The 21144-nt window shown below is 48.1% G+C and overlaps 7 protein-coding genes across 10 annotated transcripts; 4 read left to right on the forward strand and 3 right to left on the reverse strand.

The window, feature by feature from the left end:
• Positions 1-49: 49 nt before the first annotated feature.
• On the reverse strand, positions 50-3449 carry FVEG_10363 (hypothetical protein; the record flags this gene model as incomplete). Its single annotated transcript, XM_018899491.1, has 6 exons — positions 50-1769; positions 1823-2668; positions 2709-2757; positions 2811-2867; positions 2920-3084; positions 3134-3449. 6 exons carry the CDS (start codon positions 3447-3449, stop codon positions 104-106), a joined length of 3099 nt encoding a protein of 1032 aa, XP_018757561.1. The 3' UTR covers positions 50-103.
• A 770-nt stretch (positions 3450-4219) lies between these two features.
• FVEG_10362 (hypothetical protein) lies at positions 4220-5739 on the forward strand (the record flags this gene model as incomplete). Its single annotated transcript, XM_018899490.1, has 3 exons — positions 4220-4760; positions 4812-4924; positions 4982-5739. The coding sequence occupies 3 exons, from the start codon at positions 4220-4222 to the stop codon at positions 5702-5704; spliced, it is 1377 nt and encodes a 458-aa protein (XP_018757560.1). The 3' UTR covers positions 5705-5739.
• FVEG_10361 (hypothetical protein) lies at positions 4670-7332 on the reverse strand. 2 transcript variants are annotated; one of them, XM_018899488.1, is made up of 5 exons: positions 7180-7324; positions 7022-7127; positions 6672-6966; positions 6383-6590; positions 4670-6332 (listed from the first exon to the last, which is right to left on the reverse strand). In XM_018899488.1, the coding sequence occupies exons 1-5, from the start codon at positions 7295-7297 to the stop codon at positions 5749-5751; spliced, it is 1311 nt and encodes a 436-aa protein (XP_018757558.1). In that variant the 5' UTR covers positions 7298-7324; the 3' UTR covers positions 4670-5748. The 2 variants fall into 2 exon arrangements, with proteins under 2 accessions (XP_018757558.1, XP_018757559.1); XM_018899489.1 differs by having other exon boundaries at positions 7022-7332.
• Positions 7333-8665: 1333 nt separating this feature from the next.
• FVEG_10360 (hypothetical protein) lies at positions 8666-9872 on the forward strand. 2 transcript variants are annotated; one of them, XM_018899487.1, is made up of 3 exons: positions 8666-9223; positions 9349-9375; positions 9428-9872. In XM_018899487.1, exons 1-3 carry the CDS (start codon positions 9190-9192, stop codon positions 9658-9660), a joined length of 294 nt encoding a protein of 97 aa, XP_018757557.1. In that variant the 5' UTR covers positions 8666-9189; the 3' UTR covers positions 9661-9872. The 2 variants fall into 2 exon arrangements, with proteins under 2 accessions (XP_018757557.1, XP_018757556.1); XM_018899486.1 differs by having other exon boundaries at positions 8666-9375.
• A 445-nt stretch (positions 9873-10317) lies between these two features.
• FVEG_10359 (hypothetical protein) lies at positions 10318-14683 on the forward strand (the record flags this gene model as incomplete). The annotated part of the gene is made up of 1 exon (XM_018899485.1): positions 10318-14683. The coding sequence occupies one exon, from the start codon at positions 10318-10320 to the stop codon at positions 14584-14586; it is 4269 nt and encodes a 1422-aa protein (XP_018757555.1). The 3' UTR covers positions 14587-14683.
• Positions 14684-15602: 919 nt separating this feature from the next.
• FVEG_10358 (dihydrolipoamide acetyltransferase component pyruvate dehydrogenase complex) lies at positions 15603-18351 on the forward strand. 2 transcript variants are annotated; one of them, XM_018899483.1, is made up of 3 exons: positions 15603-15947; positions 16053-16392; positions 16519-18351. In XM_018899483.1, exons 2-3 carry the CDS (start codon positions 16075-16077, stop codon positions 17572-17574), a joined length of 1374 nt encoding a protein of 457 aa, XP_018757553.1. In that variant the 5' UTR covers positions 15603-15947; positions 16053-16074; the 3' UTR covers positions 17575-18351. The 2 variants fall into 2 exon arrangements, with proteins under 2 accessions (XP_018757553.1, XP_018757554.1); XM_018899484.1 differs by having other exon boundaries at positions 15709-15899.
• On the reverse strand, positions 18160-20973 carry FVEG_10357 (hypothetical protein). The gene is made up of 2 exons (XM_018899482.1): positions 20157-20973; positions 18160-20107 (listed from the first exon to the last, which is right to left on the reverse strand). The coding sequence occupies exons 1-2, from the start codon at positions 20841-20843 to the stop codon at positions 18320-18322; spliced, it is 2475 nt and encodes an 824-aa protein (XP_018757552.1). The 5' UTR covers positions 20844-20973; the 3' UTR covers positions 18160-18319.
• Positions 20974-21144: the final 171 nt, after the last annotated feature.

Raw genomic sequence — 21144 nt, forward strand, 5'->3', positions numbered from 1 at the left:
ATGTAAGGATAGGCAGGTCACTGATAAGAAAGTATAGACCAAGTTTAACATCTGATATTGTTGTATACTGCATGAAATCTATACAAGTCCTCATCGCTTACGCTCAAAAACTAGAACTACCACAACTGCTGCCCCCTCCACAACTCGAACTACCACCACAACTAGAACTACCCCCTCCACAACTTGAATGTGAGTGACTAACACTTGCAGCGAGAGCAGCAGCAGTAGCCGCCTCGGCCATCCTGATAGTCTCCCCACTTGCACAGTCTGCTGCGTTGCGTGCTGAACTTCCACACCCGCTCGCGCAGACATGGCACGGCTTCTCGGACGTTGGACTGAAGTGGGAGTCGGTGTAGCAGCCATCTACATGATCCATGCCTATGTGGTGATGGTGCGCCAAGTTGAGCATGTCGATGTCGGGTGCCGGGTTTGTACCTCCAAAGTCAACATAGTTGTACTGCGTCAAGTCTACATGCCCACCGAAACGTCGCTTTCGAAGGTAAGCTGGCATATCAGGCAGACCAACGCGGCCGTCTCGCTGTAGTTCATACGCCTCGATTTGTTTGGCACGAGTGAGAGTTGCCCAGGGAGCAATAAAGAAATGACTGTAAACTCCAGCTTCGTAGTAGTGACTGCATGGCTGAGCACGGTGAATACCACCAAGTTTGACTCTTGCTAGAGACGGATCAAGGGTGCTTTGTGTTAGGTCTTTGTGCAGCCATGCAGTGGCCTTTTGAAACCTGACCGACTGAGCCATGGCTGTGGCTGCTCGGTGAAGAACAGACATAGCCGAGAGGACTGTGAGTCGGTTCCGCACCCACGAACTTGCAGTGGCACCTTTGCCAACGGCTGTCAAGTCCTTGTCAGTCAGCGCTGGTGCGTACATGTGACGGTCGCGTGAGAGATGATGCGAGGATATAGACCATGAGTCGAATGGGAAAGCCCAAACATGCTTGGCAAGGTTGCAGTCACCGCATTTGGTAGGATATCTCCCATAAGCCTCTGTACAGTCCCAAGGATACAAGTCCTGGTATTTGTACAGCGTGCTGCCAAAGGCACCCCAGTCATACCAATACTCTTGATACGTATCGATGATATCTGATTCATCGTGACGTCCAAAGTGGAAGCGGAGGAGGTATTCTTCAGTGAGCCCGAAAGGAACATCAAACTTGGTTCGTACACCTCGCCTCTTGTATCCCTCATCTGGGCACACAAAGCTCATGGTGTAAAGACGGGACACATCAGTGAGCATGCCACCGGGATCCCCATTGACAAGAGGCTGGAAGAGTGTCTTGTCGATGAGTGAACTGCAGAAAGTCTGACAGTTGTTATGTGTTGCACTCCAAGCCAGCTTAACATCGTGGTCTAGAAGCCGCTCTGAAATACTACCAAGATATACCCTTAGTCTGGGATTGAGAAGCGTCTTGAGCTTCTCCAAAGCTGGCGCGAGCACCTTGTCGAGTAACTTAATTTGATCAGATGTAGGCAGTCCAGGGTCGTCAAATGGCTGTTTACAGGCATCTAAGAGATCCTGAATGATAGAAAGTTCCTGGTCATGAGAAGCATAATCACCGCTGAATGGCACACCAACGACTTGCTTCATGATGGCCTTGTATCTCTTGCGGTCGGTGGGCTTTCGTTTGCGTTTCCATACAGGACGATCCAGACCGCCCCCAATTGCAAGGTCTCTGTCGGGCATTGTCTGCAGGTGGAACCGTTCGTGGAAGATGGGCATTTCTCGAAGAGACACGAGAGCGCCGCCTTTGGTACTAAGTTATCTGTGAGTGACTATTAACATAGCGGGAAGAAAAGGGATACTTACTGTGCAACACCGTTCTCAATGACGATAGGGCCAACACGGAGCGCCATGTGAACATTTCCGTAAGGATACTTCTCAACGTACTTCCTGAAGAATAGAGGGATATCTCCATCTTCTGCTGCTTCTTCCGCCACGCTGACGCTAGTCGAAGTAGGCGAACGATCGTTCGCATGCAAACTGGTCTCCTGAACAGTCTTCATCCTCTTGAGCCGTCCACCCCGAGGTCCAGATTCATTCTTCGACTTGGGCTCTTCCTCGTCCTCGAAGTCACTAACATTTCCCTTAGCGGAGGACGTATATCCATAGGACCCGGTATAACTGTTCTTTTGCTGCTCCTCCACTCTTGCCTTCCAATTGGACTTCTCGATGTCTTTCCGAGATCGAGGCTTCGCCCCTACACTGCTCTGCAGTCCGAGATATTTGGCCTCAGCGACCGCGTCGCCGAGTTGAAGAAGCTTGCATTTATCCTTGATGTTGCTGCCGTAGCCAGTGTGCCCTTCTATCCATGATATTGGGAACAAGCTTTCACTGTTGCTAGCATCAATGATTCTTTGACACGCACACAACTTCCTACTAATCTCAGGCGTGATTGTCTCCGATAGGATGCAGTGCTTATAGGCCTTTGTATATGGGTATTTGCCGTAGTAATGACTTCGATAACATTCTTCGCAGATTATGCCAGGATCGGAGCCATCGTCGTTACGGATGAACATACTTCCTCGAACAACCTTCTTGCATTGCTTTCGCATGCAACGAAGAGGTTCAAAGCTGGGAGTGAAGTCATCATTGAACTTTGAAAGTGCGACTATTATATATGAGTGATGTAAAAAGGCTAGTGACAGGAATAGACTCACGTTGGGGAATGGCTGGCCTCTATCAGAATCCGAACATGTCAGGAGGCGGACGATGCTCAATCAGTTTTTCCATATCAAGAAAGCCTAAGGGTGAGATCAGTCAAATTGTTTGAGTATTTGCAGAGGGTGTTACATACCAGCAGCTTGAAGGAGGATCCAAGCTCTATGCTCCATCCCTTTGAGCTTGATACCAGCTTGAACGTGTAAGTGCATCTCCCATTGCCGTTTGTGAATTGTAAAGCGTACCTTCAATCGATCCTCTTACATCACCCTTGATATGATCACTTGCTTGTTGTGTGATTCGATCTGATATGGAATCGATAATAGCATCTCTTGCGAACTTGCGCCCATATGCCTTGCTTTTAGTCGACCAATTCTTCTGGAGCCGAGCCTGTTCCTGCTTCATTTTCCCTGTGAATTGTTAATATGATTTCGCTGTTGGGGGAGATCTCATACATACCATATCGTATGGCGTGTGCTCGAGATTGCTGACTGACCGAGTCGAGAAACGTATCGAAGCCATGAATGAGATCATCATCCTCGTCTTCAATAGATACATCGGCGAATTCTGGCTGCTGCCACGCTTTAAGCGTGCGAACGATGTTCTCAAGCTCGGCCTTGACGCCATCCCAGTACAAGCTCTCCAGCTCTGAAAGAATATGGTCTTTTCCGGGGCCAACTCGGGTCCATGATATGTCAGGCGCAGAAGTAATATGGGATGAAGGCAGTGAAGATGCTGCGAGCACGGGAAGAACCTTTTGCCTTAAGCGTGACATTGTGAATGACTTGGAAGAAGAGCGGTTGCCGATAGTTCAAGCCGTGTATGCCGGTAATTGACGAGCGAATATGATCATTCTTATTCACACGATGAGGTATTTCGGCGATATACGAGAAATAGGCATCACCATTATTGCTTGGTATTCAAGACATTCATCGTCGAAAGCCTCACAGACTGCCTTTCTCGTCTGATGCTGCGCCCCAGCAAGGGCCCTGTTTAATTAGGTAGGTAGTTCAGCTCGCCCGACTAGAGTGTTTCAACACCCAAAACAGCAAGATTGTCGCTGGAACTTCAGTAGGGCCACCTCTAAATTCCGCATTCTTGCAAGACATTTCCGTTAGCGAGGCAGATTAAGAGGAGAATAGACAAGGGATTTGATGGCTGCCTATGGGTAATTACCTCTTGCCAAGGTGGTAGACGCCTAGAAATGATGCGCCCTGAAGATACATGAGATCAATATCAAACTAGCAGAGGCCTCAAGTACCGACAAGGGTCTATTGTTAATGATGATGATAAGTGTTGTTGCCCAGCTTCATCGGCTCAGCCCTGCGGCTCGACTCATCTGGTGGATGCTCTCTAATTGTCTTGGTATGATCAAGGCATACCAGCTCGGGTGCTGATATCAAGACTGACTGACTGACTGACGAGCAACATCAAACTCTGACACTCTCTTGTGATCCAGACTCAACCACTTATACTTGGAAGATCCAGCGCCTTTGCATTCATTTCCCCAAGCACTTCGCCTTTATACCCAAACCTCACTGAAAGATGTCGCACCTCATCGGCTACAACATAGGTGCACTTCACCAAGCCAGCAGCGACTTCAACAACAACATATCAAAGACATACTATCCTTCAGCCACTGACTTGGATGAAAACCCCATCATCCCGAATCCAGACATCTTCAGCGAACTCGATGACTCTCATAAAGAGAACCTACCCACTCCAGTGCAATGCGCCGTGCATCTAGAATTACTAGAAGCATTCCATGCCTTGCGCATCAAGATTCTCGATTCAAAGAAACTGGACGAGTCGTTCAACTTGGGCGAGCCGACCAAGAAGGTCTATCGTCGCAAGTATATTAAAGGCTTGAAAAAGCATGTCAATCAAGAAGTCACCCTAAGAAACCCGTCGTGGGAGGCCAAGCGGGATAAGAAATGGACGTGGTACCTTGGAGAAGCAGCGCAAAGGTTTTTGGTATGGGCTGCCAGTTTCGATGCTTGGTTGACTTCGGCGATGGGGAAAGACGGTGCCAACGATATGAAGGCTGGTATATCAATGACTGAATCCTCATGGCTGCCACCCGTGGGTGAGTATCTCACTTCTTTCGCAGCCGACACGTAACTGACCCTTCAACAAGATATACTGATGATTTGGCATGCTTTCCTACTCAACCCTTCTGACTACCTGGACTACTGCCGAAACCAGGACTGGGAATACCTCCCAAGGGTCAATTTCCCATGGAAACTTATTGTGCGTTTATACCGGGCAATGTCACCAACTCAATAACATAAACTAATTGCGATGCAGCACGGTTCAATCTCGTCGCAAGGTCCCATCCGTGATGCTTGGGCAGTCACCGGAAAGACCTGGGAAGTCCCTGAAGGAAAAGCAGTTATTCCAGGCACTCTTCTCAAATCAATTATCCGACAAGGCAACATGAAAACACACGACATCGACAAACCATATGCTTCTCGCTTCATCGGCAAACTCGTCGATAATGTTGAGCGCCAACGCGTCTTCGTTGAAAAGATGAACGCTCATCTATGGATACGAAGCCCAGCGCTGCAAGGTACTCTTCGCCGAGCAGTTGAGAGATATGAGAGGTATCTGAGGCTTTTCAAATTCTACCCTGGCAAGATGCTCGTTCCTGCGCTCGACATTGACCTGGTCTGGCATACCAGCCAACTCTCAGCAACAGCCTACCTGAATTCTATGGAAGCACGCTGTGGCCGCTTCATTAACCATGATGACAAGATCAAGAAGTCAAAATTGGCGGTCGGAAACGATGAGACCCAGACTCTCTATCGTATTCGTTTTGGAGAGGAGTACACGGTTTGCTTGTGCTGGGAGTGTCAGGCCATTATGTCGGCCGTGGAGGACTCTGCTGATGGGGATGAGTTTCTTGGAGAGTCGCCAGTTTCAGGGTTTGCCGAGACCCTCGCCGACAAGATATTGGCTGATGTCCAGTTTTATCGGGCTGTGGAATCTGCAAGACGGAGAAATCATGTCAAGTTGCCAGTTCGCTCATAGGGCAAGACGCATTCTCAGAATTGGCCATTAGTTGCTCAGTAGAACTATCTTTGATCAAGAAGTTTATCCTTAGAATCTCCTGGCTTCCAGGCTGACCGATTATTGAAACGTCCCTGCTCTAAAGCACAAATCCTTTCCTCGTAGAATCTCTTGCCATGAACAGTAACACGGCAGAAGAGCAACTTTTGGAACTCCGAAGGGCTTGTTTCAACTGCTTTGAGACTCATCTGATTGTCAACGAAGCGTGTCAAAAGAATAACCCTAGGTCCGACATGGTGGTAGAAAGGCCGAGGAAAGCGCCAAAAATTTGATTCTTTGACAAGAAAGTCTTCAGAATCGTCTGAAAGGCGGCATTTTTCATCTCTAGTCGTCTCTAAAGCAGCGCCGACTATCCCCTCGCTTGTTTCAGGCTCGGAAATGGCTGTCTTTGGTGGCAAGTCTAGCATTGCTCTGGCGACATCTACCAAGGATAAGATGTATGGTTTGTCGGCTCGAGTGACCACATCGAACTCGTTGATAACGTTGACGCACAAAGTTCCGCGACTTGGCTGAAACATGTCGAGATCAACGCGCTGGGTCAAGCAAGGAGGTGCGCCAAATGTGACGCACGAAAATCTCGCAGACTTGTCTGTATCTTGTTAGGCAGTTCCTCATCCCATGCTCGTTTCTATAACTTACTTAAATCTTGGTTGGACATATGGCGAAGATATAATAACTGTGATACAGCTCCGCCGGCGGAATGTCCCGTAAAAAGAATGTGCGGTTTCTTCTTACCCATCTCAGGATAAGACTCCAGATACTTGTTGATTAGATTTGTGACAATCGATTCCAGAGCTCGTGCACTATTCAAGAAGCCAGAATGGGCTTTAAGGTCCTCTAGACACCCCTTTCACTGTTAGTTGGGTGAAAGCCTATATGAAATGACGCCAAAATGGCTTCACAAACAAAGTGGTCAGGGGTAACTCACAATGAAACTGTCGGTCGTCCTGGGCTGAGCGTTGACATTTACGATGTGGTCCATTTTACTGGCACTTCCGCGTATTGCCAGCACCAGAACCGGTAATGAATCAGTCGCCGGCGAGTCTGCCTTGGTCTCGATGACAGTAGATGTGATGAGTTTGACGGTCCCGGCGAAAGAGCTGTCGACTACTTGATCACGACGAAACGTGCAGTAGCTGGTATCAGCCATGGTGCCCTCGAGGTCATAGGTCCCACGCGCACACTTCCACGCCGCCGATATGAGCTGGACTTCAGATTGAGACCTGAGAATCTCGTCGTCAGAACTGCCATGTCCAAAAAGCCAAGGGCAATACTCACGGATTCCATTCTATTGAATCGTCATCGTTAACCCTGGAGTTGGCATACTTGGCTGCTTCTTGATCTAGACGTTCAAGCAGCTGGCGAAGTTGCTCATTCAAGCTACCTATTAGCCGACTCAGTGAGTGTTCGATTAACAAGTTAGAGTTACAACTAGCCATTGAGGTCGATCTCGCTCAGGGTATCAGTCAGAGCGCTCGATAATTCATATGCAGCAACTGATGCCCCGCCTGTGTTGTTGGCTGAGTATGCAGTCTTTGAAGAAGATGAGCCCATGATAGATTGTGGGTTGGTATCTATTGCGTTAAAACTGAAGTGTATTTTCTAACCTTATGACTGACTTATAAACTTAATACTGCCACTACTTTCCGATTACCCTAAACCTTCTTTAGTCTAACCTTTATCCCTAATAGTACTAATATATATATTATTATAAAACTTTCTATTAAGCTTTTCTTATATATTAGTATTTCTTAATAATTCTAACAGCTATATACTATTCTTAAAATATCCTTTAAATAAATTACTATCTATATATTAAATATAAATATAATCTAGATATAATTTTTTTAAAATAGCCTTTTAGCTACTTTAATTCTCTTTTTATTTTTTAAGTTCTTTAAAGAAGATAGTACTATTTTCTTTTACTAAATAATACTAATAATACTTAAAGGAAATTAAGCTATTATATAAGTAATAGTCTTATAATTAAAAAGAGCTAATTAGATAAAGAATCTACTATTAAGCTAATTAAAGTCTTATATAGAGATTAAGGCTATAATAGCCTTATAATATAGTTCTAGCCTTTTAAAGCTATTATATTTTTTAAAGTTCTTTTTATATATTAATATAGCTTAAAGTATAACTATAGTTTTATTAATATAATTATAAATATAAGTTTAATTAAGATATTATTAATAAAAGACTAGTCTTATTAAAGCTACTATTTTAAAGATCTAGGGTATTTATAGTATTAAGTTAACATTTTTTAGCTAAAGGATTAAAGATATTTTTATATACCTTTAAGGCTAGCTAAGGAGTTATTATTTAGGTTTAAATTATATTAGCTTTATATTATAGCTATTAGTTAGTTATTATAGTATTAATATCTAAGTTATAGGCTAGAAGTGTTATTTACAGTTAAAGCTTATGGCTAAGAGCTTATTCTGGCAGAGAGAACCTAGTAAGTTGGTATCCGAGATATTGCTTGACTGACTTGGATGTGGATATGGTTTTGACGAGTGTTTTACGCTGCATATGGTATAAAGTGCTGGGTTGACATTGTGCTATAAGAGGGAGCTAGATCCGCCGCTTAGACAAAGAGGATGAACACGATTAAAAGCACAGGCATTAAAAATTCGTGACTGCTGATGCTGCGCCTCAAAATTTATACAAAACTGGTTTTGTTACCAAAGAAGGGATCTTTCAATACAAACTTGGTATAGATCTACGAAAATGAAGACCATTGTCAGGCACGCAGAAGAGCTATTGATCTACACCAGAGTTGCAGTCTCTCAGTTTAGCTCCAGATCCAGCCCAGACCAGACCAGAGCCGTTGGAAGATCAAGATCTCGGCAGCCCGAGCTCTTCCGTGGAATCAGACGACACTAGTGACATTCGAAACATGGCTTGAATTGAGTTGAGCAAGTCTTCGCTTCAGGTATTTATTCTTTTACCAGGTCCAGGTCATGGGGAGAAGGATCTGAAACCTCTTGCGAAAGCTTCCGGTTTATCGGGAGTCAGGCATTGACAGTTGAGGCAAAGTCCTCACTCATTCGCAGTATTTGGCTCGATAGTTGAAGTAGAACTACTGGGTAGGACTCCTGCGCTGTAAATCTAGGTGTGGCTATGCTCCAACACCAACAAAACACATCCTAATACATCACACTTTTGCTGCCGACGACGATAGTACACGAGTTCTGTCTCATCCTTGTCACTTATTAGGCAAAGTATTATATCTGACGACGCGATGATTACAGCATCAGCCTGACGGGCCACTTTCGTCCTGTTAATTTACCAGGTCACAAAATAAATGCCGCTCAGTCCACGAGAAAACGTTTCCTGTCAAAAATGTTTGGTTTGCTAACATACAGGACAGGCATCTGCAGCTTGTTTAATTGAACAAGGCAAGGATTTATTTTCCGGTGATAATTTTCAGCATTGCCATAATGCGCCAGCCAAGTCATGGGTATAATTTCGCCAGTGAGTGATTTGTTCAAGCGCATGGATGGCAGGGGTACCCTCACTTTATGCAGGCAAGCATCTGGGGAACACAACGTCTTTTTGGGCAATTCGCCCTGAGCTAACAGATGCTCACGAGACGATAGTTCCTCGAAAGATATTTCTCCGCGTACGTACGTATGCGACCATCCTTGCCCATAACCTGCGGCTGCTAAGAAACAGCAGCGCAACGGACGGTCTACCGCAGTCCTAAACGCCTCATCGCAAGCGACCAAAAACATTGGAATCATAGGGGGTTGCAGTGCTATCGAATACCCTGGCCAATAATTGAAACTTACGTCTGCTGTGCTGCCAGGTCTTCGGATCCCAAGGAGAATACCCCTGTTGGGCCCGTTTCATCTAGACTCGGCTTATCCTCTTGTGGGCTACCGTCTCCTTATGATACGGAGAAGCGATGACATTTTGAGGCTCCTCCGACCAAGACATGGGACGGGGAACTGCAGACATGCAAGTGCTCGCCTGCTTGGCCTTGTAAAACTGTATTATAGTAGGGCATTAGCTCTCTGTTGCCGTGGCTTGGGTCCTAGGTCTTCTGTTCTGCTGGCTAGCATTGTGTATAGAGTAGTTGACTTATGCGAACAAGGAAGGCCTTGATATCAATCTTCCAATGTGATTTGTCTCTTGTCTTGTCTTGTCTTGTCTTGTCTTGTCTTCTCTTCTTCCCCTTCGTCACATTCTCACTGGCTTCCGTCTGTTTTTGCTTCTTGCTTACCACCTACCTTACGTCTTTCGTTGAAAAGTTTCTTCCAATTGTTTTCCAGTCCTGCAGGGCCTTGGCTGCATTCATTCATTCTTTTGGTCTTCGTCACTCTCTGTCTTTCTCTTTCACTTCTGATACGTTTCATCACGTCACATCTGCTTCAATTCCATTTCACGAGAACCTGTTTTACGACTTATTCTGCTACGACTGCTCTCTCAATATGGCGATATAGAATCCTGGGAAAACTCCACGGTTGCATATTCTTCAGCATCATGGTTTTGCTGCTAAATACGATAATGAACCGACCATGCACAATACTGAACACTCTAGATAATCACACTACTTTCTACCGACGATGGAATCTCAAGCGGAACAAAGTATAAAGATTCCTCGTCCAATGATACGCCAGCCCGTTGACTCGTACCATCGACATATACGCGCCGTCCATGGAGTCGAGAATTCTTCAAAACCTGGATCTTCGAGTGGCTTGGGAAGATCAGACTCGCATCGACTTGGGTCAGCTTTCTCAGGCTCCCAGCACGGAAACGTCGCTTCGTTCTTCGATTCCGAAAGATTGGCCAGCTCTGCTGCTCCTTTTGATCCAAGTAATAATCCTTCACCATCAAGAAGCAGCGGAATACGGTGGCCTTTTCTGGGAAGCATCAAATCGCGGATGAGCCAGGCTTTCCCTGACTCACCGCGCCTTTCGCCATCCGAACCTACTCAAATCGAATTACCATGGCGCCCAGTCTTTCTGCATCGACGAGTATTGGCCATATATGCTGTTGTGCTTTTTGCTTTGATAGCAGGAGTACAAGTCGCACTTCAGTTATCGGAACACAATGGAGGCCTTCACGAGTCCGACGATCTTTCGAGATACCTGTGGCAATATGGAACGACTATAATATTTATTCTCGTGGCTGCTTTCTGGTACAGAGTTGAGTTTCAGGCTTCTGCTTCCATGCCATGGATCCGCATGTTGAACACACAAGTTGAAGCTAACAAGTCTCTTTTACTGGATTATGTTTCTCTTTCTGAGCCTGCAGCCGTCTTCAAATCAATTAAGATCAAGGACTGGCTAGTAACGATTCCAGCCATTGCCGGCATAATCTTCAAATTAATAATCATTTTCTCTGTGGCTTTCATCACACCCAAAGTCACCACGGTTGCCAACCACAAGGTCGCTACAACAATTCAATCCGAATTCATCGACAGTGTTTCCGGGCTGGACAATGCTGGATCTTTGCCGTACTTCACTCTTGCAGCTCTTGCAGTTGACAATATCACTTTTCCAAACGGAGTTACATCTCGAGCAGCTTACACGCCATTCATAAGCGATATCCCTGAGCTGAAACAGATCACCGCTGGTGTGGACGGTTTTATCGGTGATATGAACTGCGAAGAAGCCGAGTTGACTCTGAGCTCAATGCGACTACAAAATGGGAATGCTATGCTGTTGAACATGACTCTATCAGATGGAAAATGTTCCTCAAACCAAACGATTACAAGCACGAAACTCGCCAACACGAGTAACGAAGACCTTCCAAGAATGTTTCTTGCATTTCAACTAGCTCGGTGTGGAAATTCTGCGAAGGACGATGATCAGCGAATAGCTGTTATGGCTAGTATTCTGGATGTCGACATCGATCAGCTCAAGCGCCAGTCAAGGACATCGAATAACCGTTTCAATGGCGCAATATCGACATCTGCTGCATTTCTGTGTAAGCCCAACTACATCATCACCAAAATAAAGGTTTCTAAAACGCCCGAGGCCGTCCTTTCCGTTACACCGGCCCAACAGGCGACAAACACCACGCTCAGTCAGGTGCCAGCATGGACCGTCGCTCGAGCTATGTTTAGCACCTTCGAATCCGACCAAGTAAGAAGACTGAAGCTGTTGGCAGCGTCCACGAACTCATCGTATAGTCGAGAAGCCATTGTTGATATTGACGAAGCTATGTCGGCTGCCATCGTGTTGAGCTCAAGGGATGGAGGAGATTTGCCTAGTCTGGCGTCTTTAACGGACATCGATACTTTGAGAAGACTTTCCGAGAATTTCTTCACGCAGTATTCGGCCGTGATTGCTCGATATGCCATGATGGAACCCTCAACAAGCACTTCAACAGCTATCGCGAGCTATGTTGAACGCCGTATCGTCGTACGACCGGTGCCAGCATACATCATAACTGTATTCCTTGCTATCTGCTTTGTTCTGGTAGTGTCGACAATGTTCCTCGTTCCCAGGAAAGGCTTCCTCCCCAGAGATCCCAGCACCATCGTTGGTATGGCTTCAGTGGTGGCACACAGCCACCCGCTGGTAGAGTGCCTGAAAGGCATGGGAGCTGCACCCAACAAGAATTTGAGAGCAAGACTCGATGGCTCGACGTACATGAGCGGTGCTGAGGGTCACGAAAAATTGGAGAATCCCAACCTGGGGTATTACCATATCTTTGGAGGCAACACACCTCCAGCCAACGTTCTACCTCGCCGTTTCGATTCCTCAGGCTGGAGACAGCCCGTTACGTTGCACGGGCTGATTCGGTTGATTTACATTCTTGTTCTGGCTTGTATTATAATAGGATTCGAGATTTCCCTACGAGTGTCTCAGAGAAATGATGGGCTAAGGACGATGAAGGACGATGGAGCGTACATCGCATGGACTGTAGTGCCAGGCTTGGTGCTTCTTCTGGTGGCAATGTACATGCTGTCTTTAGAGTGGTGGACAAGACTTCTCTCGCCGTTTTCGCATCTCTCACGCCGAGGAGAGTTCGAGGAAACGGTGGGACTCAATCTTGTGAATGCATTGAGGCATGTCGCGTGGTCCAGGGCTCTTAAGATCCGAGATATCGCTGCTTTGGCCGCCATATCTGGTGGTTTTGTTGCGCTTCTCATGGTAGTCGCTACTGCTCCTCTGTTTGAGCCGATGCCAGTCGCTCAGAACACCAGCATCGCTTTGCGTACCGAGGATTTCTTCGCCAACAGTTTAGCATCCTCCAACGACGATCCTATCTGTACTGACTGTACCAACGATACCATCATGGCATCGCTGATACTGGCCGGCGATGCACCGTACCCCCCTTTCACATATGCGAATCTCAACGTACCGAATATATCGCTAGCCGAAGCGGTCCAAGGCAAGGATCTCACGTTCAGTGCACGACTTACAGCAATCCGCCCAAACATGTCATGCCGACTATACCAATCCGACAAGATTTCCACCAATCTCACCCTCGAGTACAAACTTGACGACAGAATAGTCAATCCACTACGTGTCGATCTCGAAGGCGAGACCTGCCGAGGAACTGGAGAGCGCAATGGTAGCAACGCAATTATTGGGACGACAACGACTTCATTTCCTGCAAATGGCAGAAGCCTGAGTAGAGATACGCTCTTCGGTGTCGGCTTAAGAAAGACGGCGTCGTCGCCACACTGTTCAGACTGGCTATACATATGGGGAGAGCTAGTCGATGTGGGCAGTAGTGACATGTCAGTGAGCAGCATCAATGCTCTTGCCTGTAACGAATCCATTGAAGCAGTCGATGTCGATGCTCTCTTCCACGGACCCGACGATCTACGTCTCTATCCGGACCATCCTCCTATTCCGGTCGAAAGCAGCGCCCAGGACACGACTGTCGCTATTCCAGAGCTCGAATACTCGAAGCTCATCAACGTAACTTCAGATGGTCTCCTTGACACCTTTTTTGCAATGTTAAACGCATCTCAGTTCGCTGTACCCGACAGTACTTTCGGTAGCTCAACTCCCAGTGCCGCAAACGAAGTGCAGTCTGCTATCCTATCTCAGCACGGAATCATTAGGGCACAGTCATTGAACTTCAAGAGTCGACGGCATTTGTCTCCAGGAGGAACATTCCCAGTCACAGATGGGACAAATATTGTCAGTGGTATTGATCCTGATGAGCCGGTTTCTCAGGCCGTCCCAGTTATCAGCGGTAGTCAAGTTACAGAGAGTGTTCGTCTTCGACAGGATGCGATCGCCACACGAATTCTACAGGGTATCGTGGGCGCCTTGATGTTTCTTCATATCATTGCGTGGATCTATTGGAAGCGGATTAGGCTTCCTCGTTCGCCAACAACCATTGCATCTGTTACAGCACTTCTCGTTGACGGCAATCTTTTCAAATCACTTCCCCGAGCCGCACAATGGCAGCCAGACAGTGAGCTTGAAGCCATTTTTACCGAGCGAGATACCCCGCAACGTTTCCAGCTTGGATTCGATCGTAAAGGACGAGGTAGAGGACGTGATGGCCGGTCAAAGAAAGAAGAAGGCAACTTCGGAATCCGTGCAATCGTTCCTAAGGAGTATATACCAGAAGAGGTGGAAATGAGGCCACTGCCTCCTCCAAAACCACCACCAAAGCCAGTGAAAGAGAGGATCGGAGTGGTTCGTCAGGGCGCGGGATTGCTTGGGGAAGACGGTACCCAAAGGAAATCAGTGCTGGTCACTAAAGGACACACAAACAATTCAAAGTCGAAGAGTTCTAAGGGATCAAAAGACTCGAAGGGCTCCTCGGGAAGCAATGGACCGAATAGAAAGAGGTCCATCTCATCAGCATTGAGTGTACCAAAAGAGATGGTGAAAGTATGGTGGGCTGGTGGAAGTTGAGGTTGTAATGGCCCAAGAGAGCGTGGAAAAGTATAAAGGTGATTTTATACCTCGCATATTAGACGTATGTAATGATGATAGTTTAGATTTCTTCCTTCAATGATCATGAGTTGGCACTGGATCTTTGATGGCCATCGACTACTTGCATACCTAAGGTAGTGACCGATCGTGGTTTGCCCAGGACAGTAGGTTATTGCTGCTCAGAAACATCTGGCCACGAATGGGCCCATATCGCATCACGGGTTTCATGCCACGACACTCCGCAACTTTATCAACAATGGTTCTTCTCCATATGGAGGAAGCGTTTTGCATCTGGCAGTTGAAGTCGTCCAGGGTCTTCTCCAGAGTGTTTATTCCCGTGGACTCACAAAAACTTAGGTAAAAATTGACCAATTGAACCCCCCACCATGATCCGGGCCGATCTGTCCCGAAGTCAGGATGGGACAATTTGCCCGAAGAAAATTCAGCAACTCCGGAGTGCGAGATAAGATACTTCAGCAGGGCCTTGATAATTGTCTCAACATAAATATCAGGAAGTATTGAGGTTAAAACATGTCGATTAAGCTGGGGGGCTTGGGCGGGGTAATAGAGTGCAATTGGCAAACGAATGCTTCAGCTACAACATTGAATACTCTCAGTGACTTACACATGCGTTGTTCGCTATTCTTGTTCACCCGGACTTCGCTCATATCGCGTAATGATCCCCCGAACCCAAGGTACCATGATGGCGTCCACGTCCCTTTTTTTTTGTTGCGAGCCTAGGGGAGGAAAGAAAACTCAAGACCTTGACCTAAAGTGATAAAAGTATTTAGGTAAATTAGCCTAAGCTTAGGGGACTCTTTGCCAAGTTTATTTTGACACCTTATATCAAGGTTCGGTGTTTTCTTGCCCCTCGAGGCGAGCTCCAAATCCTTCCAATTTGGCGGGTCATCCCAGTCCCATGTATGAGGGCTAAAGCTCAGTGGCTTACAGTGCATCACTCCCCTAAAATCTTCGAGAAATGGCCCCAAAATGCCCTGAATCTGCCCGAATGTTGTCCTCTCAACGGTCGCATCGGAACTTGAGAACCACCAACGCTGGGTTCTCTTCAAGGCCCCTGCTGCCACTTTGAGTCCCGAAGCGGTTTAGCCCACGCCAAAGCTTCAAAGTACCTCACTCTTCGGAGCTCAACACGCAAAAAACTCCACGTCTATCCAACCCCAAGAATTTCCTCCGATCCCGACTCTTTCTCTCCCTCTCCTTCTCACGCCAGAGCTGCATCACTCTCCGTCCTTGATCTCTTCGCTCCGCTCCTCGAGTTTCTGTTTGTGACCGTAAGTCACACATCTCGATACTTCTGCTCCCAATTGCCCTTCCGGCCGGTGAGTCCTTTTCTCAGAGCCCCCAAAATCCCCAAAAGTGGCTCAGCCATGTTCATATTCGCGCTCCCCCCATGTCCATCACCGACTAACATCTCTGCCCTCCAGAAAGATCTCAATACCTCCCACAATGCTCAGCGCCGCTCTCCGAAGGCGCGTTCTCGCCCCTACCCACAGCGCCCTGCGAACCGGCTTCGCTGCCCACGTTGTGCGACACTATGCCTCGTTCCCCGAGCACCAGGTCATCAAGATGCCCGCTCTGTCGCCCACCATGCAGGCTGGTAACATTGGCGCTTGGCAGAAGAAGCCCGGCGATTCGATTGCCCCTGGTGATGTCCTGGTAGAGATTGAGACCGACAAGGCCCAGATGGACTTCGAGTTCCAGGAGGAGGGTGTCATTGCCAAGATCCTCAAGGATGCTGGTGAGAAGGATATTGCCGTTGGAAGCGTAAGTTCCTCACTTTTTTTGAAACCACTCAGGTCACCTCTCGGTTCTCGGGGTATCTACCTCCAACGCTCAATATCACTCAATGCCGTTTAAATCATGTCACTAACATGCAATTCTCTGATATAGCCCATTGCCGTCCTTGTTGAGGAAGGTACCGATATCTCCGCCTTCGAGAAGTTCTCCGTTGAGGACGCTGGTGGTGACGCCGCTAAGCCCGCTGCCCCCAAGAAGGAGGAGAAGTCCGAGTCCAAGTCTGAGTCCGCTTCCGCCCCCGAGCCTACTCCTGAGCCTCAACAATACCAGTCTCAGGGCCGTCTCCAGACTGCTCTCGACCGTCTCCCCAACATCTCCGCTTCCGCCAAGCGACTTGCCCGTGAGAAGGGCATTAGCATCGACGGCCTCAAGGGTACTGGTAAGAACGGTCAGATCACCGAGGAGGATGTCAAGAAGGCCAGCAGCACCCCCGCCGCCAGCAGCGCCCCCAGTGCTTCCTACGAGGACATTCCCATCAGCGGCATGCGCAAGACCATTGCCAACCGCCTGGTCGAGTCCACCCAGACCAACCCTCACTTCTACGTCACCAGCTCCATCTCCGTCAGCAAGCTCCTCAAGCTCCGCCAGGCTTTGAACAGCTCTGCCGATGGCAAGTACAAGCTCTCCGTCAACGATTTCCTCATCAAGGCTATCGCTGTCGCCAGCCGCAAGGTTCCCCAGGTCAACTCCAGCTGGCGCGACGGTAACATCCGCCAGTTCAACAACGTCGACGTCTCTGTTGCCGTTTCCACACCCACTGGTCTCATCACCCCTATCGTCACCGGTGTTGAGGGCCGTGGCCTCGAGGCCATCTCTAGCCAGGTCAAGTCTCTCGCCAAGAAGGCTCGTGATGGCAAGCTCAAGCCTGAGGAGTACCAGGGTGGTACCATTTCCATCTCCAACATGGGCATGAACCCCGCCGTTGACCACTTCACTGCTGTTATCAACCCTCCCCAGGCTGCCATCCTCGCTGTTGGCACCACCAAGAAGGTTGCCATCCCCGCCGAGAACGAGGCCGGTGTTGAGTTCGACGACCAAATCACCCTTACTGCCAGCTTCGACCACAAGGTCGTTGACGGTGCTGTCGGTGCTGAGTGGCTCAAGGAGCTCAAGCAGGTTCTTGAGAACCCTCTTGAGCTTCTTCTGTAAATTAGGGGTAGAGCGTCAAGTGGCCCCTGAAAACCGAATTATGTTGGGAAAGTTGAAAGGGCTGGTACAGCGAAGAATGACTTTTTATAGAACAGGAGGAGATGATCTCTGAGGGATGGAGATGCGACAAGGAGTTTACTTGGGATATCATGGGGACACCCATGAGAGCATTCCTGGGTAAGAATGGGTGAATCACGACGACGATGAGCATCTATGAGGACACCCACAGAGCTTCTTCGTCTGATCATGTCGCAGCATTCGTGGAAGATTTACGAGGCCGGAAAAGCCCGTGTACAATGACCATTGATTAATAATGTTATATCTTTTCGAACTTGGGGGGTGTTTTGGACAAAGAATCTATTGCATATGCCCTCATTATATGTTTCCTCCTATTGCCTGCTTTACGACCGCTGGATATGACTACTTGCACTGTGCCTACACTGCATATATCACGACAAGATTTGAATATACGATTCTCCCCTCATGCGATCAATAGCTCGGCCTGTGCGAAGCAATTGCTGAGATGGGCCATCTTTAGATCAAGTATCAGTCGACAAGACGCTGTAATGATTTGCTAGGATTCGCATGGAAATTGGTGAGGCCCTGGGGCATGTTTGATTTTCAGAAGACAAGCAAGTAAGTTCAGTAGAGAAGAGGCGGGCAATGTCAAGTGCCCAAGTACATTAATACATAAGGTGAGATTTTCCTTCATCGTCAAGTCATTACAGATCCCTCAACGCCAGGTTCAAAATTGTGACACAACTGATGGATCGACGGAGTCAAACTGCTGAGGCATACTCATGCCACCTCGAGCCCAGTTGAACGCTCCCATTCCATCTAGACCAAGGTCACCACCCATCACCATCCAATCAAAGGGCATTTCCATAATACCCTGCATGACATCGCTATCAATCGCTGGCACATCAATGTGTATAGCCTCTTCGTTTTCAGGCTCATCGAGCGATAAACCTTCTCTCTCGGCGACTTCTTTCAGCAAGTCGTAGGCTTTTATACTCATACTGGCTCCTGTGTCAACGACTACTTGATCGACATCTTCCTGCGGTAGCCCCATTTCAAGGGCCTCTGCGAGGGCGAGAGACGCAACAACGAAACAATAGCCTTTTACGCCTGTCTCTCCAGCACGTATCCGTCTCTCGAACCAAGTCTCCGCACTTTGGAGAACGGCGCGAAGTTCAAAGAGGTTCATGACAGGGCCGCCGCCGAGGCTATCATTCTGCTCCTCTGACTTCTTGATAAACTCGAGCGCAACAGAGAAAAGCGTTTGAGTTGGGATCACACGGAACACGCCCGCTCCGTTTGTGATGAGGCGGTGAAAGCTGACTCCGGGGTCCAAGGAGCCTCCAGGAGCAGAGGTACCGTAGCGAGGTGTCGATAGGCCAGTGATCTGCGCGAGCTTCAGAGACGAGTCGAGGGATACTTTGCGAGAGTAGTAGTATGTTGGATCGAGGGCGGAGCGGGCGACCATGGGCTGATGAAGAGAGAGGAAGCAACGGTATGTGAGCATTTGAACAAGAGAGCTGTGGAAATGGGTAAAGATTGTTCGGGGCTGGTGCCTCTGGGCCTCTGATAGAGCAGCAAGTGTCTCTGTTAATGTGCGGCATGCCTTTGTGAGTTCAGAGTTCAGCCGGAGTGTCTCGGCGTAGGACTCCTTGGATCTAAATTCGTTGACGTGCTTGATAATGACGAGGCGAAGAGCAAAAGACTTTTGAAGCGCGAGTTGGACTGACATATCAGTCAGTGTTTCGGGATCCCCAGTTGGCTTTCTATCTGAATCTGGCTCGTCTGTAAGTTGATCGTCGTTCAAATTTGCTGGGGGACGTGTATCGTAGTGTTTCGAGGAGAGAAGAGGGGGGCCTCCAGCATCGTAGGAGCATTGTAGATTAAGCTCGAGGATGGTTGCCCAGAGGCGGCGACGGATCTCGGAACGGTAAACGGACATGTTACCAAGATGCCTTGGGTCCCGATGTAATCCCATGTACATAGCCTGTCTGACGAGACTCCCAGCCGAAACCCAGGTAAGGTCTTGGCCAACCGCACAGCACGCTTTGGCGATGACCAGCATACACATGATCTGGATACCAGCGATAGTCATTCTTCTCTTTTCAGGGGGTATCACAAGCCAGATTTGGGCCTCATGGACCCACTGCATCGAAGTCGCACGCAAGCTGAAGACATCATCGTGTAGAGTCGCTCCGATGGCCATGCATAGCTGCAGCTGAATCAAGAAAACCTGACTGGAGGCTTTAGGATTCTGCCAGTAGCGCTCATACTCAGACATGAAGGTTGGACGGTGAAGAATCCGAACCACGCCCTCAAAGGTGTCAAAATAGGCATTGACAAGCTGATCGGCAAGGCCACGCTCAGGTATGTTTTCGCCCAACTTGTCAGTCGACACAGCTTTGGAGCGATTTGCTTTGATGGTACGACCCAGAGCTTTGCATTTGGTAAAACCACCGTGATGTTGATTCCTGCGAGTCTCTGCCTCTTTGAGCATATCAAAAACACCGGGAAACTATAAGATCTGGTTAGGAAGATTCTGTTACGTGAAATGGACTACTGACCATATGAATGCCGTTCATCCAGTGACTTTGACCAAAGAACCTCGTTTTAGAGACAGTCCCTTTCATAGGAGCCGACTCAGCTTCCTGGTCATCAGGCTGTATAAACTTGTCTTCTGCTGGTTGTGTGATGTAACAAGACTTGGCTAGCTTCTGCTCCAGCTCCTTGACCCTCGCAGCCAGGGCATCAACTGTGGAAGCTTCTGAGTTGGATCCTACTGTTGAGCTCGGGATGCTAGAAGATTTTTGTCTCGCAGATGAGTTTGACGGAGACTGTCTCTGGGTAGTTCCAATGGCTGGGGCTGACCTCGCCGGCACTTGGGAGTTTGAGTCTGCAGCACCAGTATGGCCTGCGCCTTTCTTGACACGTGAAGCTGGGATGTGAGTTGGTGCATAAGTACAGGGTGATATCTTAGATTTGACGCAGTTTACACAAGGTAGACTACGATCACATCGAATCTTGCGGCGCCGGCATTGCTCACACGAGAGGGCCGGCCGGCGCCGCTTCTTCTCCGTTTTGGCGACCGAAGACACGGTTCCGCCACCGGCAGTTGCTGTCTCGGCCGGCAGATCAAAGGAAGTGTCCTGCAGATCTGTCGCTTCTGTAAGGGTCTCCTGATTTAGATCCAGCGGAGTATTAAAGAAGAAGCTGGGGGTTGAGAGCGTGATTGGGGGTGAATTGCCGGGCATACTTGATGGATCGAGCTCAAAGAACTCGGCCAAGGAACAAACGAAAAACAGCGAGACACGGCAAATTGAACAATGCGAATAGTCTGGAGAAATGCTGTAATTTGAAGTATATTTCTGTGATACAATGGCTGGGTATATGGGCATTATCATTCGGTGGAGATGCAAAAGGCCGAGCCAAAAGACCGAGATTCTATAAGTGACAGCCATGTAAGCTAACCCTATAGGGAAATGGCAAAGATCCTCCAGCAGTTGCTGATGCAGAAGCAGGCGATTCCTGCTGATTATTAGTGTAAATCTTAAA

This window comes from Fusarium verticillioides, chromosome 9 (assembly GCF_000149555.1).
Source record: "Fusarium verticillioides 7600 chromosome 9, whole genome shotgun sequence".
In the NCBI taxonomy this organism is placed as follows: Eukaryota; Fungi; Ascomycota; class Sordariomycetes; order Hypocreales; family Nectriaceae; genus Fusarium; species Fusarium verticillioides.